General features: G+C 42.3%; 1 protein-coding gene across 1 annotated transcript in view; it reads left to right on the top strand.

Annotated features, from left to right (window-relative positions):
• Window positions 1-19349, top strand: part of LOC109890436 (low-density lipoprotein receptor-related protein 1B) — a 179818-nt gene that overhangs the window by 88495 nt on the left and 71974 nt on the right. The window contains exons 37-51 of the mRNA XM_031823860.1: window positions 4262-4388; window positions 5167-5327; window positions 5933-6060; window positions 6707-6811; window positions 6998-7267; window positions 12538-12727; window positions 13272-13476; window positions 13992-14184; window positions 14839-14964; window positions 15228-15356; window positions 15619-15738; window positions 16021-16134; window positions 16551-16700; window positions 16883-17008; window positions 18297-18416. Of these exons, the coding sequence (XP_031679720.1) occupies window positions 4262-4388; window positions 5167-5327; window positions 5933-6060; window positions 6707-6811; window positions 6998-7267; window positions 12538-12727; window positions 13272-13476; window positions 13992-14184; window positions 14839-14964; window positions 15228-15356; window positions 15619-15738; window positions 16021-16134; window positions 16551-16700; window positions 16883-17008; window positions 18297-18416 (2264 nt within the window). The remainder of the gene's footprint in view (window positions 1-4261; window positions 4389-5166; window positions 5328-5932; window positions 6061-6706; window positions 6812-6997; window positions 7268-12537; window positions 12728-13271; window positions 13477-13991; window positions 14185-14838; window positions 14965-15227; window positions 15357-15618; window positions 15739-16020; window positions 16135-16550; window positions 16701-16882; window positions 17009-18296; window positions 18417-19349) is intronic.

Genomic DNA, 19349 nt, shown 5'->3' with positions numbered 1-19349 from the left:
TAATACCACCAGTGATATCCTCTTGGCACTCCGGGCACCTTGGAATTATATTAAGTATTTTTTAGATGACTTGAACATTGTGGATGCCTGGCGCCTAACAAATCCTAGTACTAGAGATTATCTTATTTTCTGCCCCATCATCAGTCTTTCTCACAAATTGATTGTCTTCACCTCCCCTGTTTCTCTGAAATGTACATCCCCATGCAGAGATTTGAACTATGCTGCTATCTGACCATTCTACATTATTGATTTATTTTGAGATTTCTCCAGGATTCACAGGTTTTAAGAAATGGCGTTTCAATGTTTTTCTTTTGCTGGATAGGGAAATCTCAAACTACATTTTTGATATCTTACAAAGTGGGATTAAAATTGATTTAATTATAATTTTTGGTGGAAGATTATTTTTATTTTTTTACGTTTATAAAAATCATGAATAATAAAACACTAATATAGAGTGCATTCGGAAAGTATTCACTTTACAGCCTTATTCTAAAATTGATTAAATTAACTTTTCCCTCATCAATCTATGCATGATATCCCATAATTACTCATTGAAACAGGTTTTCTTTTAATTGTTGCATTTATAAAATTAAAAACCCCCAGAAATACTTGTGTTACATGAGTATTCAGACCCTTTGCTATGAGACTTAAAATTGAGCTCAGGTGCATCCTGTTTCCATTGATCATCCTTGGAGATGTTTCTACAACTTGATTGGAGTCCATCTTTCGTAAATTCAATTGATTGGACATGATTTGGAAAGGCACACAGCTGTCTATTTAAGGTCGAAGGAATTGTCCGTAGCGCTCAGAGACAGGATTGTGTCGAGGCACAGATCTGGGGAAGGGTACCAAAACATTTCTGCTCTCTTGAGGGTCCCCCATTGAGGGTCCCCAACAACACAGTGGCTTCCATCATTCTTAAATTGAAGAAGTTTGGAAGCACCAAGACTCGTCCTAGAGCTCGCCGCCCGGCTAAACAGAAATCGGGGTAGAAGGGCCTTGGTCAGGGAGGTGACCAAGAACCCAATTGTCACTCTGACAGAGCTCCAGAGTTCCACTGTGGAGATGGGAGAACCTTCCAGAAGGACAACCATCTCTGCAGCTCTCCACCAATCAGGCCTTTATGGTAGAGTGACCGGATGGAAGCCACTCCTCAGTAAAAGGCACATGACAGCCCGCTTGGTGTTTGCCAAAAGGCACCTAAAGGACTTTTAGACCTTGAGAAACTAGATTCTCTGGTCTGATGAAACCAAGATTGAACTCTTTAGTCAGAATGCCAAGCGTCACATCTGGAGGAAACCTGGCACCATCCTTACGGTGAGGCATGGTGGTGGCAGGGACTGGGAGACTCGTCAAGATCAAGGGAAATATGAACAGCGCAGATCCTTGATGAAAATCTGCTCCAGGGCGCTCAGGACCTCAGACTGGGGCAAAGGTTCACCTTCCAACAGGGCAATGACCCTAAGCACATAGCCAAGACAAGGCAGGAGTGGCTTCGGGACAAGTCTCTGAATGTCTTTGAGTGGCCCAGCCAGAGCTTGGACTTGAACTCGATCGAACATCTCTGGAGAGATCTGAAAATAACTGTGCAGTGACACTCCCCATCCAACTTGACAGAGCTTGAGAGGATCTGCAGGGAAGAATGGGAGAAACTCCCCAAATACAGGTGTGCCATGCTTGTAGTGTGTCACGTTCATTGTAAGAAGGAGACCAAGGTGCAGCGTGGTATGGGTACATTATCTTTTATTATAAGAACGAACACTGAACAAACTAACAAAATAACAAAACGAACCGTGAAGCTAATATGAGTAGTGCAGACAGGCAACTAAACATAGAACAAGAACCCACAAACACAAAAGGGAAAATGGCCACCTAAATACAATCCCCAATCAGAGACATCAGAACACCATAGACATATACAGTGGGGCAAAAAAGTATTTAGTCAGCCACCAATTGTGCAAGTTCTCCCACTTGAAAATGAGGCCTGTCATTTTCATCATAGGTACACTTCAACTATGACAGACAAAATTAGAAAATAAATCCAGAAAATCACATTGTAGGATTTTTAATGAATTTATTTGCAAATTATGGAAAATTACATTATTTTGCCTGTGCTTAGCTGTATTCTGTGTATTTTTATCCAAGAAAACTCCTTAGTCCTTACCGATGACAAGCATACCCATAACATGATGCAGCCACCACCATGCTGGAAAATATGAAGATTGCTACTCAGTGACATGTTTTGTTGGATTTGTCCCAAAATAACGCTTTGTATTCATTATTACTTATTAAGTGCCTTGTTGCAAACATGATGCATGTTTTGGAATATTTGTATTCTGTACAGGCTTCCTTCTTTTCATTCTGGCATTTAGGTTAGTATTGTGGAGTAACTACAATGTTGTTGATCCGTCCTCAGTTTTCTCATATCACAAACTCTGTAACTGTGTTAAAATTACCATTGGCCTTGTGGTGAAATCGCTGAGCAGTTTCCTTCCTCTCCGGCAACTGTGTTAGGAAGGACGCCTGTATCTTTGTAGTGACTGGATGTATTGATACACCATCCAAAGCCTAATTAATAACTTTACCATGCTCAAATGGATATTCAGCGTATCCTCTTTATATTTTTACATCTAGGGGCGGCAGGTAGCCAAGTGGTTAGAGCATTGGTCCAGTAACGAAAGGTTGCTGGATCGAATCCCTGAGCTGACAGGGTGAAAATCTGTCGTTCTGCACCTGAACAATGCAGTTAACCCACTGTTCCTAGGCCATTATTGTAAATAACAATTTGTTCTTAACTGACTTGCCTAGTTAAATAAAGGTTTAAAAAATCTTCAAATTCCTTTCTTTGCAAGGAATTTAAATACTTCCCTGGTCTTTGTGCTTGAAATTCACTCCTTGATTGAGGGACCTTTTTATGTGTAGGGTACAGAGATGGGGTAGTCATTAAATATCATGTTAACCACTATTATTGAACACAGAATCAGTCCATGCAACTTACGTGACTCGTTAAGCACATTTTTACTCATGGACTTATTTAGGCTTATTTAGGGGTTGAATTCTTATTGACTCATGATATTTCAGATTTACATTTTTAATTCATTTCAAAACATTTCAACAACAGAATATTCCGCTTTGACGTTATGGGGTATTGTTGTGTAGATCAGTGACAAAAAAATATCAATTTAATCCATTTTAAATTCAGGCTGTAACACAACAGAATGTACACACAACATCAAGCAATTACCAGCCAATAAAATCTAAACTCTCCACCCTTCATCCAAAGCAAACTATAAAGTTTAAATACAGTATTTCCACACTCTCTGCATAACTGATTACACTGTCTCACATGTTCAGCTTCTCAATCATTAATAACAGGGAAAGAAAGGGTCCATTTTCCCACATCAGCTTAGACTGCAGGGCACTTTCCTATTGATTTCACCCCTGATGAGAGATGCTAATGAACCAGGATAAGCAGCTGAGGAGAATAGAGATGAGTCTACTGGCACTGAGTGGGTCTACTGTCACAGCTTGTGCCTCACCTGCGCCGGGCTAATTAATGTTGTCTCCCTCTAACCCCTATTATTCATAGCATTGTATGCATGCATTACCCGGAGATCTCGTGTAGAGAGCGATAACTTTATGTGGCAATCACGCTGATTGCTTAAATTAAAGCCAATATAGAAATATGTCAACAACTGGCCCCCTATGGATATTAGAGTTTGTGTGAGGGGATTTGGAGCCAGAGCATACTGTCGTGTTATTTTTCATTATTTATAATTGGTTCGTTCACAGTTAGTATGTCATAACCGTTGGAACATTGATCAGCTGCTTGCCTCACTATTAGTATTCTGAAAGGGAGTTGAACATGTCTACTCCACTGTCTATCCATACCAGCATGGAGTTCAGCCTCCTTGAATTATGCATCGATACCGTTATGGCCCTGCGAATTCTTTGCAAGCTCTGTGCCGTGTACATGTTTGTTACTGACGTGCTGCTTATTGTACTGATGTCATTTTCGTCATGTGCCTGTGTGTCTAATACTGATGTGTTGATGCTGCTGATTTGGTCCAGTTCCCTCATTGAAAAAGACATCTTTATCACAACTAGACCCAAAGAAAAATGGTCTACCGATTATGAACAATACACGTTAGATCAACCCAAAGCATTTCCTGTCAGTGTAAGAGGTGACTGTAAAGTATGAGCATTGTTTGGTGGTGGTGGCTGTGGACTCTTCTTACCCTTCTGTTGTCCTCTTGGCCAGGTTTCTGTTCTGGACAGAATGGGGACAAAGCCCATGCATCGGTCGGGCCCGGCTGGACGGATCAGACCAAGTTATTCTGGTCAACTCTGGAATAGCATGGCCCAACGGGATCTCCATAGACTATGAGGTATATTTAAGCAATAAGCCCGGAGGGGGTTTTGTACATGGCCAATATACAGCTACGGGCTGTTCTTAGGCGAGGCGCAACGCAGAGTACCTGGATACAGCCCATAGTCTGTATCCAAGCCTTATTGCTTTTTAGAAACTGCTTACCAACGTAATTAGAACAGTGAACAGTCATTTTTTTGTCATACCCGTTGTATACGGTCTGATATACCACGGCTGTCAGCCAATCAGCATTCAGGGCTCGAACCACCCAGTTTATAAAATATAATAATGAATGCCATTTAGCAGATGCTTTCATCCAAAACAGCTTATAAACATTCATCTCCAAAAGTTATTGGCACCCTTGCTAAATATTAGCAAAAAAGACTATGAAATAAATCAAACACAAATACCGAGCTATATTATATGGTATTATTTTGATTTTATTATTAGATTATTTCAAAGTAATACAATTGCAAAAAGAGATTTTGTTGAACACGTTCAAAAAGACCGACGTCAAAGTTATTGGCAATCAGTGGGTGCAGGCATTGTATTATTTGTGACCCGAGAGGGAATCAAATCCATGGCGTTGATGTTGCTAGCTCCACACTCTTACCCACTGAGCCAAGCAGGAGGACCAGGTGTTTTTGTCCCCCAGAGTGCACACACAGCACTTTAGCCTCCCTCTGATCTTCCTGGCTGAAGTGGCATTACACTCTGCTTTGTGTTATCTTTTTTTATAATGATACTCTTCCCACCATCATATACCTGAAGTTTATTTTCTCAACATTGTATTCTAGGAAAATAAATTATATTGGTGCGACGCCCGCGCCAACAAGATAGAACGGATCAGCCTTGAGAGCGGAGAGAGCCGCGAGATAGTACTGTCATCCTCAGCCAGCAACGCAGCGGATCTCTTTTCAATGGCCGTCTATGGGTCTTACATATACTGGGCTGACAGGTAATTTATTCTTCCAGAAATGTTATAGTATAGTACAGTCTCTCCAAACAGGCTCCATAGAAGCCTTCGCCAGCTGCTCTACCCTTGTTGGATTAACCACCTGCACCACAAGGTCACTTTAAATACCAATCTAATTGACAGAGAAAAAGGCAGAGCATTTAGAAAAGACACCTTCTCTCTATTTAAATTGTGCGTACCTACCTCAATGTCATCCACAAGGGCAGCTAGGTCCCGTCACCTTCTGTCAGACCAGCTGTCGAGCATATTTTAGCTTCTGTCTAGTGTATTTGGATGAGTTCTTCTGTTTTAATTAGTCGAGGGCCATTGATTATCCCTGTGTCGAACTTCCTGTCACCTGGTGTCAAGCTCCCTCCTCTTCCTGTTGTGTGTGTGTGTGTCCGCGCGTGCGTGCGTGTCGTGTGTGTGTATGAATGCGTGTGTGTGTGTATGAATGCGTGTGTGCGTGTATGAATGCGTGTGTGTGTGTATGAATGCGTGTGTGTGTGTGTGAATGCGTGTGTGCGTGCGTGTGTGTGTGTATGAATGCGTGTGTGTGTGTGTGTATGAATGCGTGTGTGTGTGTGTGTGTGTGTGTGCGTGCATAGGGCTCATGCCAGAGGCTCCATTCGCAGAGGTGTTAAGAGTTATCCAACGGAGGGAGCCACGACTTTGAGGAGTGGTCTTGGAGTCAACTTGAACGATATCAAAGTCTTTAACCGAGGACGGGAGAAAGGTTGAGGTTTCAACTTCCTTATCACTTCCTTATTATTTCATGTTCTTACCTGGCTGTCAGTACCTGCGGTTGTTAAGTGTTCTAGAATAGACCTGAGATTAAAGGGCCAATCAGCAGTTGGAACAATAACATCGTTCTTCCCACCACTGTTTCAGTAAAAAGCTGAAGGATGGGGCTGGAAAAATGTAATCACTCTCAAATGCATAAACAGAGGTATGGATGCAAGGATATCCATGATATTAAAATTGGAGTTTAACCATGTTTTGTTGACATTTACTTTGTTTTCCAACATTGGAGTTAAACAAGCTTATATTTGGGGTTCTGTTGGGGTACAACAGTTAAACTAAGCTTATGAGGCATTTATTTCTAAGTTATATTATTCAAGAATCAATAGGTACAAATCATTTATTAATATGTTCAAAAATGGATGCAGCAACTGCTGATTGCCCATTTTAATGTGAAGGTATTTCAACCTCTCAATACAGAAACGTAATATCTGAATATTGACTAACATTGATACTGCAACTTCATAATGGATTCTTATTCCTTATGGTCAACACAATACATTTCAGATTGACAGCCAATAAGACTGTGGGGAACCTGACTTGATCTCTGACCTTTGACCCTGTCGTTGACTTCCCTACAGGAACCAACCCGTGCGGCCAAAACAACGGAGGCTGCCATCAGCTGTGTTTCCACCAGGGCAGTGGGAGGAGGACGTGTTCCTGTGCTCACGGCTACCTGGCTAAAGGTCATCAGTAATCTTTTGTTTTGATTCATCTCTTTTATTGCCTCTTGTTTGCCTTTTATTCTTACATGTATTTATTTTTACTGTAAAGTGTGTAACGATTTTACATTTTTTCCACATCAAATGGTTCTTATTTCAATTAATCACAGTTTTAAAGGCTCAATTACGTAATCATTGTCGTTTGATTAGACGGTCTCAGCTGTCACCAGTACGATGGCTACCTTCTCTACTCTGAGAGGTCGATCCTGAGGAGCATCCACCTATCAGACGACAGCGACCTCAACTCTCCCATCAGGCCCTATGAGAACCCTGCCTACTTCAAGAATGTGATAGCGCTGGCCTTTCATCACCAACAACAGAACTCTGGAGTCACCAACCGGATTTTCTATAGTGACGTTCACTTTGGGAATATACAGGTTGTCAATGACGACTGGACTGGACAGAGAGTGATCGTTGAGAGTAAGTTCACTTTGATAAAGTGTTTGTCTGCTCATTTATCCAATTACTAAGTTAATTACTAACTGTTCGAAAAGCTGGAAAATGTTTGGTTTATCATATCTACAGATATAGGATCTCAATTTGAGTTAATTTGCTACAGCAGGAAAATAATCTTGCAGCAACAAGAAATGTGAATTTTTGTAGGGACAAATCAAATCTGAAATTTCTAAGTGGTAATGACAAACTGTAGTAGAGGCCTTTTAAAACCTCAAATACACTGCTGTGCAGGAAAATTCTCAGCAACCAAAAGAGTAAGATTCTACATCTGTAGCAAAGAGAAACGGGGGAAGTGGAAATCCTTGTAGAATGCACTTGCGTTCTCTTCTCACCTCCTTTCACATTGAAAGCGTTCATTATTTCATTTCTGCACCATACTGTAGCTTCCTCCCTGCCTTCAGAAAGATGAGAGAGAAGACTGATGAGCAAGTAAAGCTGCTGTTTCAAGTAGTGAACATTTCTTTCCCCCAATTTCAAAAGTCTTCAACTCCCCATTGACAAGAGCTCAAACTGTTACTTGTAGTGTGAAACCAGGGGGATCCCACATAATCTGACTGCCTTTCATGTCCCACTGATGTCAACACTTAGAGGCCGACTCAAGCCTCTTTTGTACGTCTGACAGAAACTCTGATCTTTTGCCACTTCTATTGCTTTCATTTTGTCGGTGAACGAAGTAGCAAAACTATCAAAGACGGCGTTGTACAGCAAGATGAGATGTCAGTTGCAATGATTTTAGAAATGATACATTAAATTCCGTTTGCTTCCATTTAAGAAACGTTTTTCAACAGAATCCGCAAATTGAATTCACCGCTGATCACGCGTTAACACAGTTCACTTTCATAGCAGCCATGTTGTATTCCTTCTTGCATCTATGTGCTCTCCTCCTCTCACCTTGTCCCTTCGCTTGTGGATTTCAATGCACAACACATCAGCTGTATGTGACCAGGCGGAATAAAAAATCTGGGCCAAACCGCTACACACAACCTACATCAATGTCACCATATTAGCTAAAGTAGCTAATAGAACTAATCCGTTAGTAAACCTGTACGATCTTGCAGTAACGTTAGTGTACAGTCAGTAAGCAGTTACACCGGCGGGCCCCGGTGGTAATAAATTAGTCAAACCAAAAGCTTACCTTAACTTGGAAGAGTTCCAGGGCTGTGTTGGAAAATCATAGCCAGCTAGCTAACACAACATCCCTCTATTTGAGCCGGGTGTTTCAGTAGGCTGAACTAGCTAGCTGCATTTGCTAGCTAAAAAAGTTAAACTGAAACTCTCTCTTTGAGTCATCTACTCACCACATTTTATGTATGGCAGTGCTAGCTAGTCGTAGCTTATGCTTTCAGCACTAGATTCATTCTCGGGTCCTTTGATTGGGTGGATAACATGTCAGTTCAAGCTGCAAGACCTCTGATAGTTTGGAGGACGTCCTCCAGAAGATGTTATAATTACTGTGTAAGGCTATCGAAGGGGTTGAGAACCACGAGCCTCCTAGATTTTGTATTGAAGTCAATGTACCCAGAGGAGGAGAAAAGCTAGCTGTCCTCCGGCTACACCATGGTGCTACCCTACAGAGTGCTGTTGAGGCTACTGTAGACCTTTTTAAATGGTTAAATGATTCTTTATCCCTTTACACTTGTGTGTATAAGGTAGTAGTTGTGGAATTGTTAGGTACATTACTCGTTGGTTATTACTGCATTGTCGGAACTAGAAGCACAAGCATTTCGCTACACTCACATTAACATCTGCTAACCATGTGTATGTGACAATTTGTTTTAGATTTGATGTTTTATAAAAAAAAAAATTGTATGAAATTTATGAAAGTATGGTGGTCCTCCCCTTCTTCCTCTGAGGAGCCTCCACTGATAGACATATAGTGAATATCAATGTCAATAGATGGATATGACATTTCTTCTGTATGCCCATCTGATATAGTGTTTTAGGAGGGATCAGCTGAACACACACACAAACACACACACAGATGCCTCGGAGGTGTTGCAGTATAGTTCCCTAATGCACATAGACAGCAGATCCCCGTCACCCCATAGCCCCTGTAGCGTCTGTGTAGTAGGCTAGGCTCCATGCTGACTGGGCTCAAATATATCTGACTGACCAGGAATGGGGAAGGAAGATCCATCAAAATCACAGACGGGGGTTGGTTGTTGGAGAGGAAAGGCAATAATGGTTGCATCTATAGGAGGCCAGCTCATGGAGAAAGCACCAGCACTACTCCCATATAATGATTAACGAATATGATAATGAAGTATCTCCTAAAATACTATTTTTGTCAACCATATAGGCCTATCACTTGTCCAAGCAAGTGTGTGATATTACCCTATTTGCAGAATTTATTCGGAATACATTTGGGCAGATGAAGAGAATAGGATTTTTTTTCGCTTGTTTAAAGAATTCTCAGTGGTGTTGCCTGCTTGTACACTGGCTGTATTCTCAATTATTTGTATTACTTTTTCTTTTTTTACTGGTAGTGAATGTTCATTTGTATGTCCTAGTTTGTGCGATTGTCCTGTCTGAATGTGAAACAGTGAACAGTCTTCTATTGTTCATCTCTTAGCACAGTGGGACATCTTTACACCTGCCTAGGCTCGTTAGGTTCCATTCAAAAGAGTTTGGCATTGATTTATCTTTTTGGAAGAAACTCTACTGTTCGGTACAGCGAAATATTAAATATATTCACTTGGATATCCAGGTGTATCCCGATGAAGATTATCCACATATAGATCCAACCAGTGTTGATCACTACCCAGTACAGCTGAACACTGCATTCATTCATGTCTAAATGCATTATGTGGAAACCTCCACAACACCACCACATGAGACAACCTGTGCCAGATATCTCTCTCTCTCTCTCTCTCTCTCTCTCTCTCTCTCTCTCTCTCTCTCTCTCTGTCTCTCTCTGTCTCTCTGTGTCTCTCTCTGTCTCTCTGTGTCTCTCTGTCTCTCTCTGTCTCTCTCTCTCTCTCTATCTCTCTCTCTATATATAGTTGAAGTAGGAAGTTTACATACACTTAAGTTGGTATCAGTAAAACTAATTTTTCAACCACCCCACACATTTTTTGTTAACAAACTATAGTTTTGGCAAGTTGGTTAGGACATTTACTTTCTGCATGACACAAGTCATTTTTCCAATAATTGTTTACAGACAGATTATTTGACTTATAATTCACTGTTTCACAATTCCAGTGGGTCAGAAGTTCACATACACTAAGTTGACTGTGCCTTTAAACAGCCTGGAAAATTCCAGAAAATTCTGATAGGCTAATTGACATCATTTGAGTCAATTTGAGGTGTACCTGTGGATGTATTTCAAGGCCTACCTTCAAACTCAGTGCCACTTTGCTTGACATCATGGGAAAATCAAAAGAAATCAGCCAAGACCTCAGAAAAACAAGTGTAGACCTCAACAAATCTGGTTCATCCTTGGGAGCAATTTCCAAATGCCTGAAGGTACCACGTTCATCTGTATAAAAAGAATAGTACGCAAGTATAAGCACCATGGGACCACACAGCCGTCAAATTGCTCAAGAAAGAGACGCATTCTGTCTCCTAGAGATGAACGTGCTTTGGTGCGAAAATATCAAATCAATCCCAGAACAACAGCAAAGGACCTTGTGAAGATTCTGGAGGAAACAGGTTCAAAAGTATCTATATCCACAGTAAAACGAGGCCTATATCGACATAACCTGAAAGACCGCTGAGCAAGGAAGAAGCCACTGCTCCAAAACCACCATATAAAGCCAGACTACGGTTTGCAACTGCACATGGGGCAATGATCTTACTTTTTGGAGAAATGTTCTCTGGTCTGATGAAACAAAAATAGAACTGTTTAGCCATAATGACCATCGTTATGTTTGGAGGAAAAAGGGGGAGACTTGCAAGCTGAAGAAGACCATCCCAACCGTGAAACAAGGGTGTGGCAGCATCATGTTGTGGGGGTGCTTTGCTGCAGGAGGGACTGGTGCACTTCACAAAATAGATGGCATCATGAGGTAAGAAAATTATGTGGATATATTGAAGCAACATCTCAAGACATCAGTCAGAAAGTTAAATAGACAATTACACCAAGCATACTTCCAAAGTTGTGGCAAAATGGCTTAAGGACAACAAAGTCAAGGTATTGGAGTGGCCATCACAAAGCCCTTCCCTCAATCCTATACAAAATGTGTGGTCAGAACTGAAAAAGCGAGCAAGGAGGCCTACAAACCTGACTTAGTTACACCAGCTCTGTCAGGAGGATTGGCCCAAAATTCACCCAACTTATTGTGGGAAGCTTGTGGAAGGTTACCCGAAACGTTTGACCCAAGTTAAACAATTTAAAGGCAATACTACCAAATACTAATTGAGTGTTTGGAAACGTCTGACCCACTGGAAATGTGATGAAAGAAATAAGAGCTGAAATAAATAATTCTCTCTAGCAATATTCTGACATTTCACATTCTTAAAATAAAGTGGTGTTCCTAACTGACCTAAGACAGGGCATTTTTCAATATTAGGAATTGTGAAAAACTGAGTTTAAATGTATTTGGCTAATGTGTATGTAAACTTCCAACTTCAACGGTATATATACATACTTATTTTCCACCATAATTTGCAAATAAATTCATAAAAAATCCTACAATGTGATTTTCTGGATTGTCTTCTTCTCATTTTGTCTGTCATAGTTGAAGTGTACCTATGATGACAATTACAGGCCTCTCTCATCTTTTTAAGTGGGAGAACTTGCACAATTGGTGGCTGACTAAATACCTTTCCCCCCCACTGTGTGTGTGTATATATATATAATATTCTTACTTTACCATGAAAGAAAATACAAATCCACTCTCTGCATTGGAAAGTATCACGTGTGTTTGTTGAGCTCTTAATCAAAAGTCAGATAATGTTATTCAGTGTATGTCAATGTTATATTCAGTGTTATAAACTGGGTGGTTTGAGCCCTGAATGATGATTTGCTGAAAGCTGTGATATATCAGACCGTACACCACAGGTATGACAAAAAAATACTTTTAACTGTTTTGATTTTGTTGGTAACCAGTTTATAAGAGCAATAAGACACCACATCAGTGTTTTGGTATTTGGCCAATATACCATGGCTAACCACGGCTTACTCTGTGTTGCGTCGTGCCTAAGAACAGCTCTTAGCCGTGATATATTGGCCATATACCACACCCCCTCATGCCTTATTGCTTAATTATATCAGTGTTATTGTTCCTGTGTAGATGTCGGGTCAGTCGAGGGCCTAGCATACCATGGAGCCTGGGACTCACTTTATTGGACCAGCTCCACCACAGCCACCGTCAGCAGGCACAGCCTGGACCAGAGCCTCTCCGGGGCCTTCACCAGAGAGGCTGTGGTGACACTGGCAGAGGACGACCACCCACATAATCTGGCTCTGGAGGAGTGTCAGAAGTAGGTGTTAAAACTTCCTTGCTCCTATTGTCTTATACACACTTACATACCCTTATTGGCCTTCAGTAGATGCTCACTTGGGTATATGGGTTGTGTTATGTATTCAGTTAGCAAATCTATTGAAAACTTCTGCTATCAGGGGAATGAGGTTTATAACTGCTCTGGGGGAGTGTCAGAAGTGTTTTATCATCATTTGTTACTGATCATAATGTCTTACGGTTCTTTTATGTTTCCTTTGCCTCCCTTTTATACCCTGTTTTCTTTCACAAGAACACGAGGGAGGCAGTCTTAAAAATGTGTCAATTATTTTGCTTTAGAATGTGAGGATCGAAACACGTTTATATCTTTAGAAAATCGAGATAGAAAAAGCCTGTTTGCGTTTTCCTGGAAACATGTTGTTGTTTTTTTTATTTTTATGGAAATGATCACGCAGTGCAGACTCTGATGCTTGATGGACGTTTGCAATATATTGAACGGAGGTGCATCCCACCCGTTTGCTTCGGTGAAAGTCTCACTGGTGTTTTTGTTTTCGCTGCTGACGCAGCCTGATGTTCTGGACGAACTGGAATGAACTGCGCCCCAGCATTATGAGGTCCACCCTGTCAGGAAACAACATCCAGAGTGTCATCACCACAGACATCCTCACACCTAATGGACTCACCATCGACCACACCGCCGAGAAACTCTTCTTCTCCGATGGCAGCCTGGGAAAGATTGAACGATGTGAATATGATGGCTCACACAGATATGTAAGGAGAAGAAACAAAATAGATATACTGTATATATATATATACTGTATGTTGTTCGGAATAGAATGGTTAAGTCATATCTTGTACAACCTTAGCATCTTTTTTTCTATCTAGAACCTTAAAAGGTTCTTTGGCTGTCCCCATAGGAAAACCCCAAGAAGAACCCTCTGTGGTTGCTTGTAAGTACCCTTTTGGTTCAAGGTAGAACCCTTTTGGGTTCCGTGAAGAACCATTTGTACAGAGGGTTCTACCTGGAACCAGAACGGGTTCTACCTGGAACCAAAAAGGGTTATCCTATGGGGACAGTTGAAGAACCCTTTTGGAACCCTTTTTTCTAAGAGTGTACCATCAGATTTGGAAATGATTCCAGCTGTCTCATACCTCTTCTCATGCTTGAGTATGTGACGTCCAAGGTTCTGTTGATGTATTTCAACCAAAATTATGACTAAACTAATGACTAAAACATGAGCATAAAACCAATTTGACACCATTTTCTTATTCCGTTCATTCTGTAGGTGATTGTGAAGTCAGGTCCAGGAACCTTCTTTGGCCTAGCTATCTATGGGAACTTCCTGTTCTGGTCTGATTGGGTACGGAGGGCGGTGGTACGCTCCAATAAGTACACAGGTGGCGACATCAAGGTCCTCAGAGCTGACATCCCCAACCAGCCAATGGGTATTGTTGCAGTTTCCAACAATACCAACAATTGTAAGTGAATCCTATACATTACATCAAAGCAAAACTCACTTGTCAACTTCTATACATCGCAGCCTGTGATGGTTTGCATGTGGTTTACAACCCTGTGTAGCTGAGTTTGACCATTTGGCATGAACATTATACAAGACTTCCTATTGCCCCACCTTCCCTCCCTGATTAATTACCACTCAATGTAAATATTACATTATTGAATAAACAACTCCAAAAATCCCAACCTCCAGTGCCGCAGGCTACCCCATGTTGCCTGGCCTGTGCTTCACCAGAACCCAAGCTTGGCACAGTGCTTCAGCTGAATCTGTACCATCTGAGCTCTCTCTCTCTCTCTCTCTCTCTCTCTCTCTCTGACTGACTGAAATGAGCAGTGTGGGTACTAAGGGGGCAGCATGATGGCATGGTTCATAGCTTACCTCTCCATACCACTGTCCGAGCCAAACACAGTTCAAAGCGGGTCCCCAACAGAGAAGTCTACCTTTCTACCACAACACTGACCTTGAAAAGTTTTCAGTGCTTGAGTTCAAATATTTGGAAGCTGAAACTCTTTATGGGAGGCACTGCAAGTAGGAAGTAAAGCATGGCATCTGGAGGTTGATGTGTGTTTTCTGTAAGATGATGTACTACAGTACCCATAATGCTCTGTTTTCCCAGGTGAACTGTCCCCTTGCACAGTGCTGAACGGTGGATGTCATGACCTTTGTCTTCTGACCCCTCACGGCACAGTCAACTGTAGCTGCAGAGGAGAGAGACTACTACTGGAAGATAACAGATGTGTATGTAAGTCTAGTACCTTGTCTTTTTCCCCCTCTAATTCATTGGGAAACAGCATCCGGCTCAAAGGACCATGTGAACGTCTTGCTAATAGACACGTAGACAATAGGCATCGGACAGTGCTACTGTCAGATGAAGCCATGTGAGGGGCATTGAAGAAGCATGTTTGTTGTTGGAGACTGTCTGGGATGGATATAGCAGAAAGCAGACCCATCTGTTTTGGATGAGGAATCAATCAGAAAAATATTGATTCTCTCTTCTTTTTGCAGCTGAGAACTCCTCCTGTAACATCCACATTGAGTTTGAGTGTGGGAACGGGGATTGTATCGACTATCAGCTGACGTGTGACGGAATAGCACACTGCAAAGACAAGTCGGATGAGAAAATGCCATACTGCGGTAAGTAAACACCAAACATGTGTTACTGTACTAGTTCACCAGTGCTCAGATGAAAATCCCTACCAAGCCCCGCCGGGTTCTTGTCCAGTAGAATGAGTTCAGACTCGCTCACTTCCCGAAACCCACGAAGGAGAAGAGGAACGGTATTAAAGTGGATGTCATGTAATCCCTTTGGTCGAATCTCTTCCTAAAGTGTCTTTTGTTTTGTAATCTCTTTCGTTTTTCTCCCTCTCCCTCTTTTACTCCTCTTCCTCTCTTGCAGATAACAGAACCTGCAGACGGGGCTTCAAGAGCTGCTATAACCAGCGCTGTGTGGCCAATAGGCGGGTTTGTGACGGGGTCAACGACTGTGGAGATAATTCCGACGAGGTTTATTGTAACCGTGAGTAATAAGAATCTGATGAATGTACATGCCCAGTCTGACAGACAACATAATCTGTACTACATTCCTACTGTATAAACAAATGAATAGCTTTGGGGTGAACTCCTGTCTCTCCTGTTAGATTTCATAGAGGAACATTTCTCCAAGCAGGAATAATATGGTCTATTCTTTCCAGTACCTCCTTCTAGTCCACCTGACGATGAACCAAAGAGATGGGATTTCAAATACAACATATTTAAACCCCCCCCCCCCTTTCTTTTCGGCTCTGTATTTTCTCTCCAGATTCCACATGCTCTCCCTCAGACTGGCGTTGTCTGAACGGGGTTTGTATCCCGGCCTCGGCCCGCTGCAATCAGCTCATCGACTGTCCCGACGCCTCAGATGAGAAGAACTGCAGTAAGATAAGCCTTTGTTAAAGCGCCGTGCCGTATCTTTGTTCAGGCGACCCACTATCTTTGTTCAGGCGACCCACTATCTTTGTTCAGGCGACCCACTATCTTTGTTCAGGCGACCCACTATCTTTGTTCAGGCGACCCACTATCTTTGTTAAGGCGCTACACTGTATCTTTCTGCGGTGCGACAACATTACCTTTCCCACGTAGCAGGTCTGTAGGCTAGCCTGGTCATGTGTGTCATTAATGTTAGAGAAAAGAGAATAAGGAAGATCCGCTCCCTGGAATTTCAAGTGATTTTTTATGTGAGTTATTAATATCAGGGCACTACACCATTATAGATAAGACGATGTATAGCCAGGAATATCAATCGCTAACCTTAGGCTTTGGATATGCCGGTCGAATGCCCACTTCCTTTAGGCAACACGGGCTGCTTGGGTTACTACATGCTGGGGGTGAAGGAGACAGTGTTCGTCAGCTGCAACTCTACCTCCCTCTGTGTCCACCCCTCCTGGATGTGTGATGGAGCCAACGACTGTGGGGATTATGCAGATGAAACCAACTGCCAGAGTATGTTTTTATCCTTCCTTTCTTTCCCTCTTCTGTTCCGCCAGTTCTGTCGGCTACTGTTGATGTGGCCGTGTACCAGACAGACACCAGGCCTAGTGGGATGCATTTGAAGATATTTTGAAAATGAGTCGGCCTCATAGTTTATTGTTCTGAATGTACCTTGGCTTCTGGTTTCTCCGCAGCTCCTTCCCTCAGAAAGAGATGTGAGGAAGGCCATTTTGCTTGCCCCAGTGGAAACTGCATCCACACTGTCTGGCTGTGTGACGGAGTGAAAGACTGTGAAGACGGAGCAGATGAATTCCAGTGTGGTGTGATAGACATATTTCTATAACATTTATTCACATGACATTTATTTTCGCAAGCACATTGCGCTGATTTGTTGAGAGAGAGTCTCAATCGTTCAAAGGACTCGGTTCAAAGGAGCGATTGGATCATTATGTTGTAGGGTCCAAATATAATGGAGAATTTCTAAGTTGAACAATTTCCCCTTTTTCTCCTGTAACCCTTGATGTGTCTGGTCATTACATTCGGTCAATACGGCCAGATAAGAAGATAAGATAACCCAGTGTTGGGGGTTCGTTCATGTGGGTCATTAAAGGAAGCAGTGAAGGGGTGTCTCCCGCTGAGCCCAATGTTTCCATCCCTGATTTGACCCCTATGTGGAAATCTCCCAAAATCACTGTTCAAAGCCCCTCCTGAGGAATACTGACAGAAGGAGATGTTTCACTCCTGCGGTTGGTTCCTCAGGGCAGAGCAGTAGACGATGCTGTCGTCACGCAAACAGAATAGCAATAGCAAATATCCTATTTATATTTGTTGTGGATTTGCTCATCGCCTGTGTATTTGAACGAGTCCCAGGCAGTAGCGGTTGGATGCACACACAGTGATGTTGGCGCCCGCTGTTTGTGTGGCTAGTTCACACTGACCTTGTCCATACAGCCACACAGTCATTGCTAATGGTTGCTCTCTGAATGCCCAGGGAGCAAAGGAAGCAGCTCCGCAGTGTCATCATAAAATTGATGTGGAATGCAAACAAATAAACAGACAATTCTTTCTCTCTCTTTCTTTGTGTCTCTCCCTCTCTCATCTCCCTCCTCTCTATCTCTCCCTCGTTCTCACTCTCTCTCTCTCTCTCTCTCTCTCTCTGCTTGCTAAGGCTGAATTATTTTTTTACCTCACTTGGCACTCCTTTGTACATGGTTTGACTGTAAGACAAGCATTACTTTGAAAGTGCTTACGACTGAGAGAAGGGTTTTGCCATGTTGGTGTATCTAATTTCACAGGTGACATTGATAAAGTGATATAATTTTCCAGCCGCATTAGAATAATTTGCTTCAAAATTGGTTACCTATGCGATATTATTTCCTTCACCTCTTCTGCACAAAGACCTACCTTCTTTCTTGTATGTGCCTTGACTGCAATGTCATATTACTCTATAACAGTTGAAACCTGGGCCCATTTGGACTTTGCACACATACACTACCGTACTAAATCACACATTTATCACTGCTCTCGGCATGGTTAATTGTGAAGACGTTTACATGCTTCCTGTCCCAATGAAATACCATATAATATGTTATATTGCATTCTGTCTAGACTTGTCCTGCCTGTGGAACCAGTTTGCCTGCTCTAAGAACAAGTGCATCGCCAAGCAGTGGCTTTGTGACGGAGAGGACGACTGTGGCGATGGATTGGACGAGAGCGCAGAGATCTGTGGTAAGAAAACACGCCTGAATTGATTTACATTATGTTGACTCAAATGTGTGTAGAAAATGTAGAGAACGGCCATAAATCAGCATCAAAGGGGCAGGGAAAAGGGGCCTCCCGAGTTGCGCTGCGGTCTAAGGCACTGCATTGCAGTGTTTGAGACGTCACTACAGATCCGGGTTCGATCCCGGGCTGTGTTGCTGCCGGCCGCGCCCGGGAGACCCATGAGGAGGCGCACAATTGGCCCAACGGCGTCCGGGTTAGGGGGAGGGTTTGGCCGGCTGGGATGTCCTTGTCCCATCATGCACTAGCGACTCCTTGTGGCAGCCTGGCGCCAGCTGTACGGTGTTTCCTCCGACACAATGTTGCAGCTGGCTTCTGGGTTAAGTGGGTAGTGTGTCAAGAAGCAGTGCAGCTTGGCGAGGTCATGTTTCGGAGGACACATGGCTCTCGACCTTCATCTCTCTCCAGAGTCCATACAGGAGTTGCAGCGATGGGACAAGACTGTAACTACCAATTGGATATTGCAAAAAAGGGGTAAAAAGTACCCAAAAAAGGGGGACAGGGAGAGATTAATTTGACATTTTATGAGATAAATTCTCGTTGGATATCACAAAATTGGGGAGAAAAAGGCATAAAAAGTACAACAAAAAAAGAGACAGGGAAAGATTAATATAAGATATTTTACATTTTATGAGATACATCCTTGGTGGAGATATATGGATTAGCAATTTGCTACAAACAGCGATATGGATTTCCTGTTTTTCAGTCATATTTGCACAGACCTCAGAAAGTATTGTAAACATCTATATTTCTATTACTGTAATTGTGCAGATTCTGTAGCCTGACTGCCAGTCTGTTTCTGCTGTCTTTGCCAAATCCTTGTCACTCATTATCATACCAAACATGTTTGGCGTGACAATTCCTTAAGGAGTTGGTAAG

Source organism: Oncorhynchus kisutch, linkage group LG5, assembly GCF_002021735.2.
Source record: "Oncorhynchus kisutch isolate 150728-3 linkage group LG5, Okis_V2, whole genome shotgun sequence".
NCBI lineage: Eukaryota > Metazoa > Chordata > Actinopteri > Salmoniformes > Salmonidae > Oncorhynchus > Oncorhynchus kisutch.
Note: the sequence above shows the minus strand (reverse complement) of the source record. Positions and strands in the feature narration are given on the sequence as shown.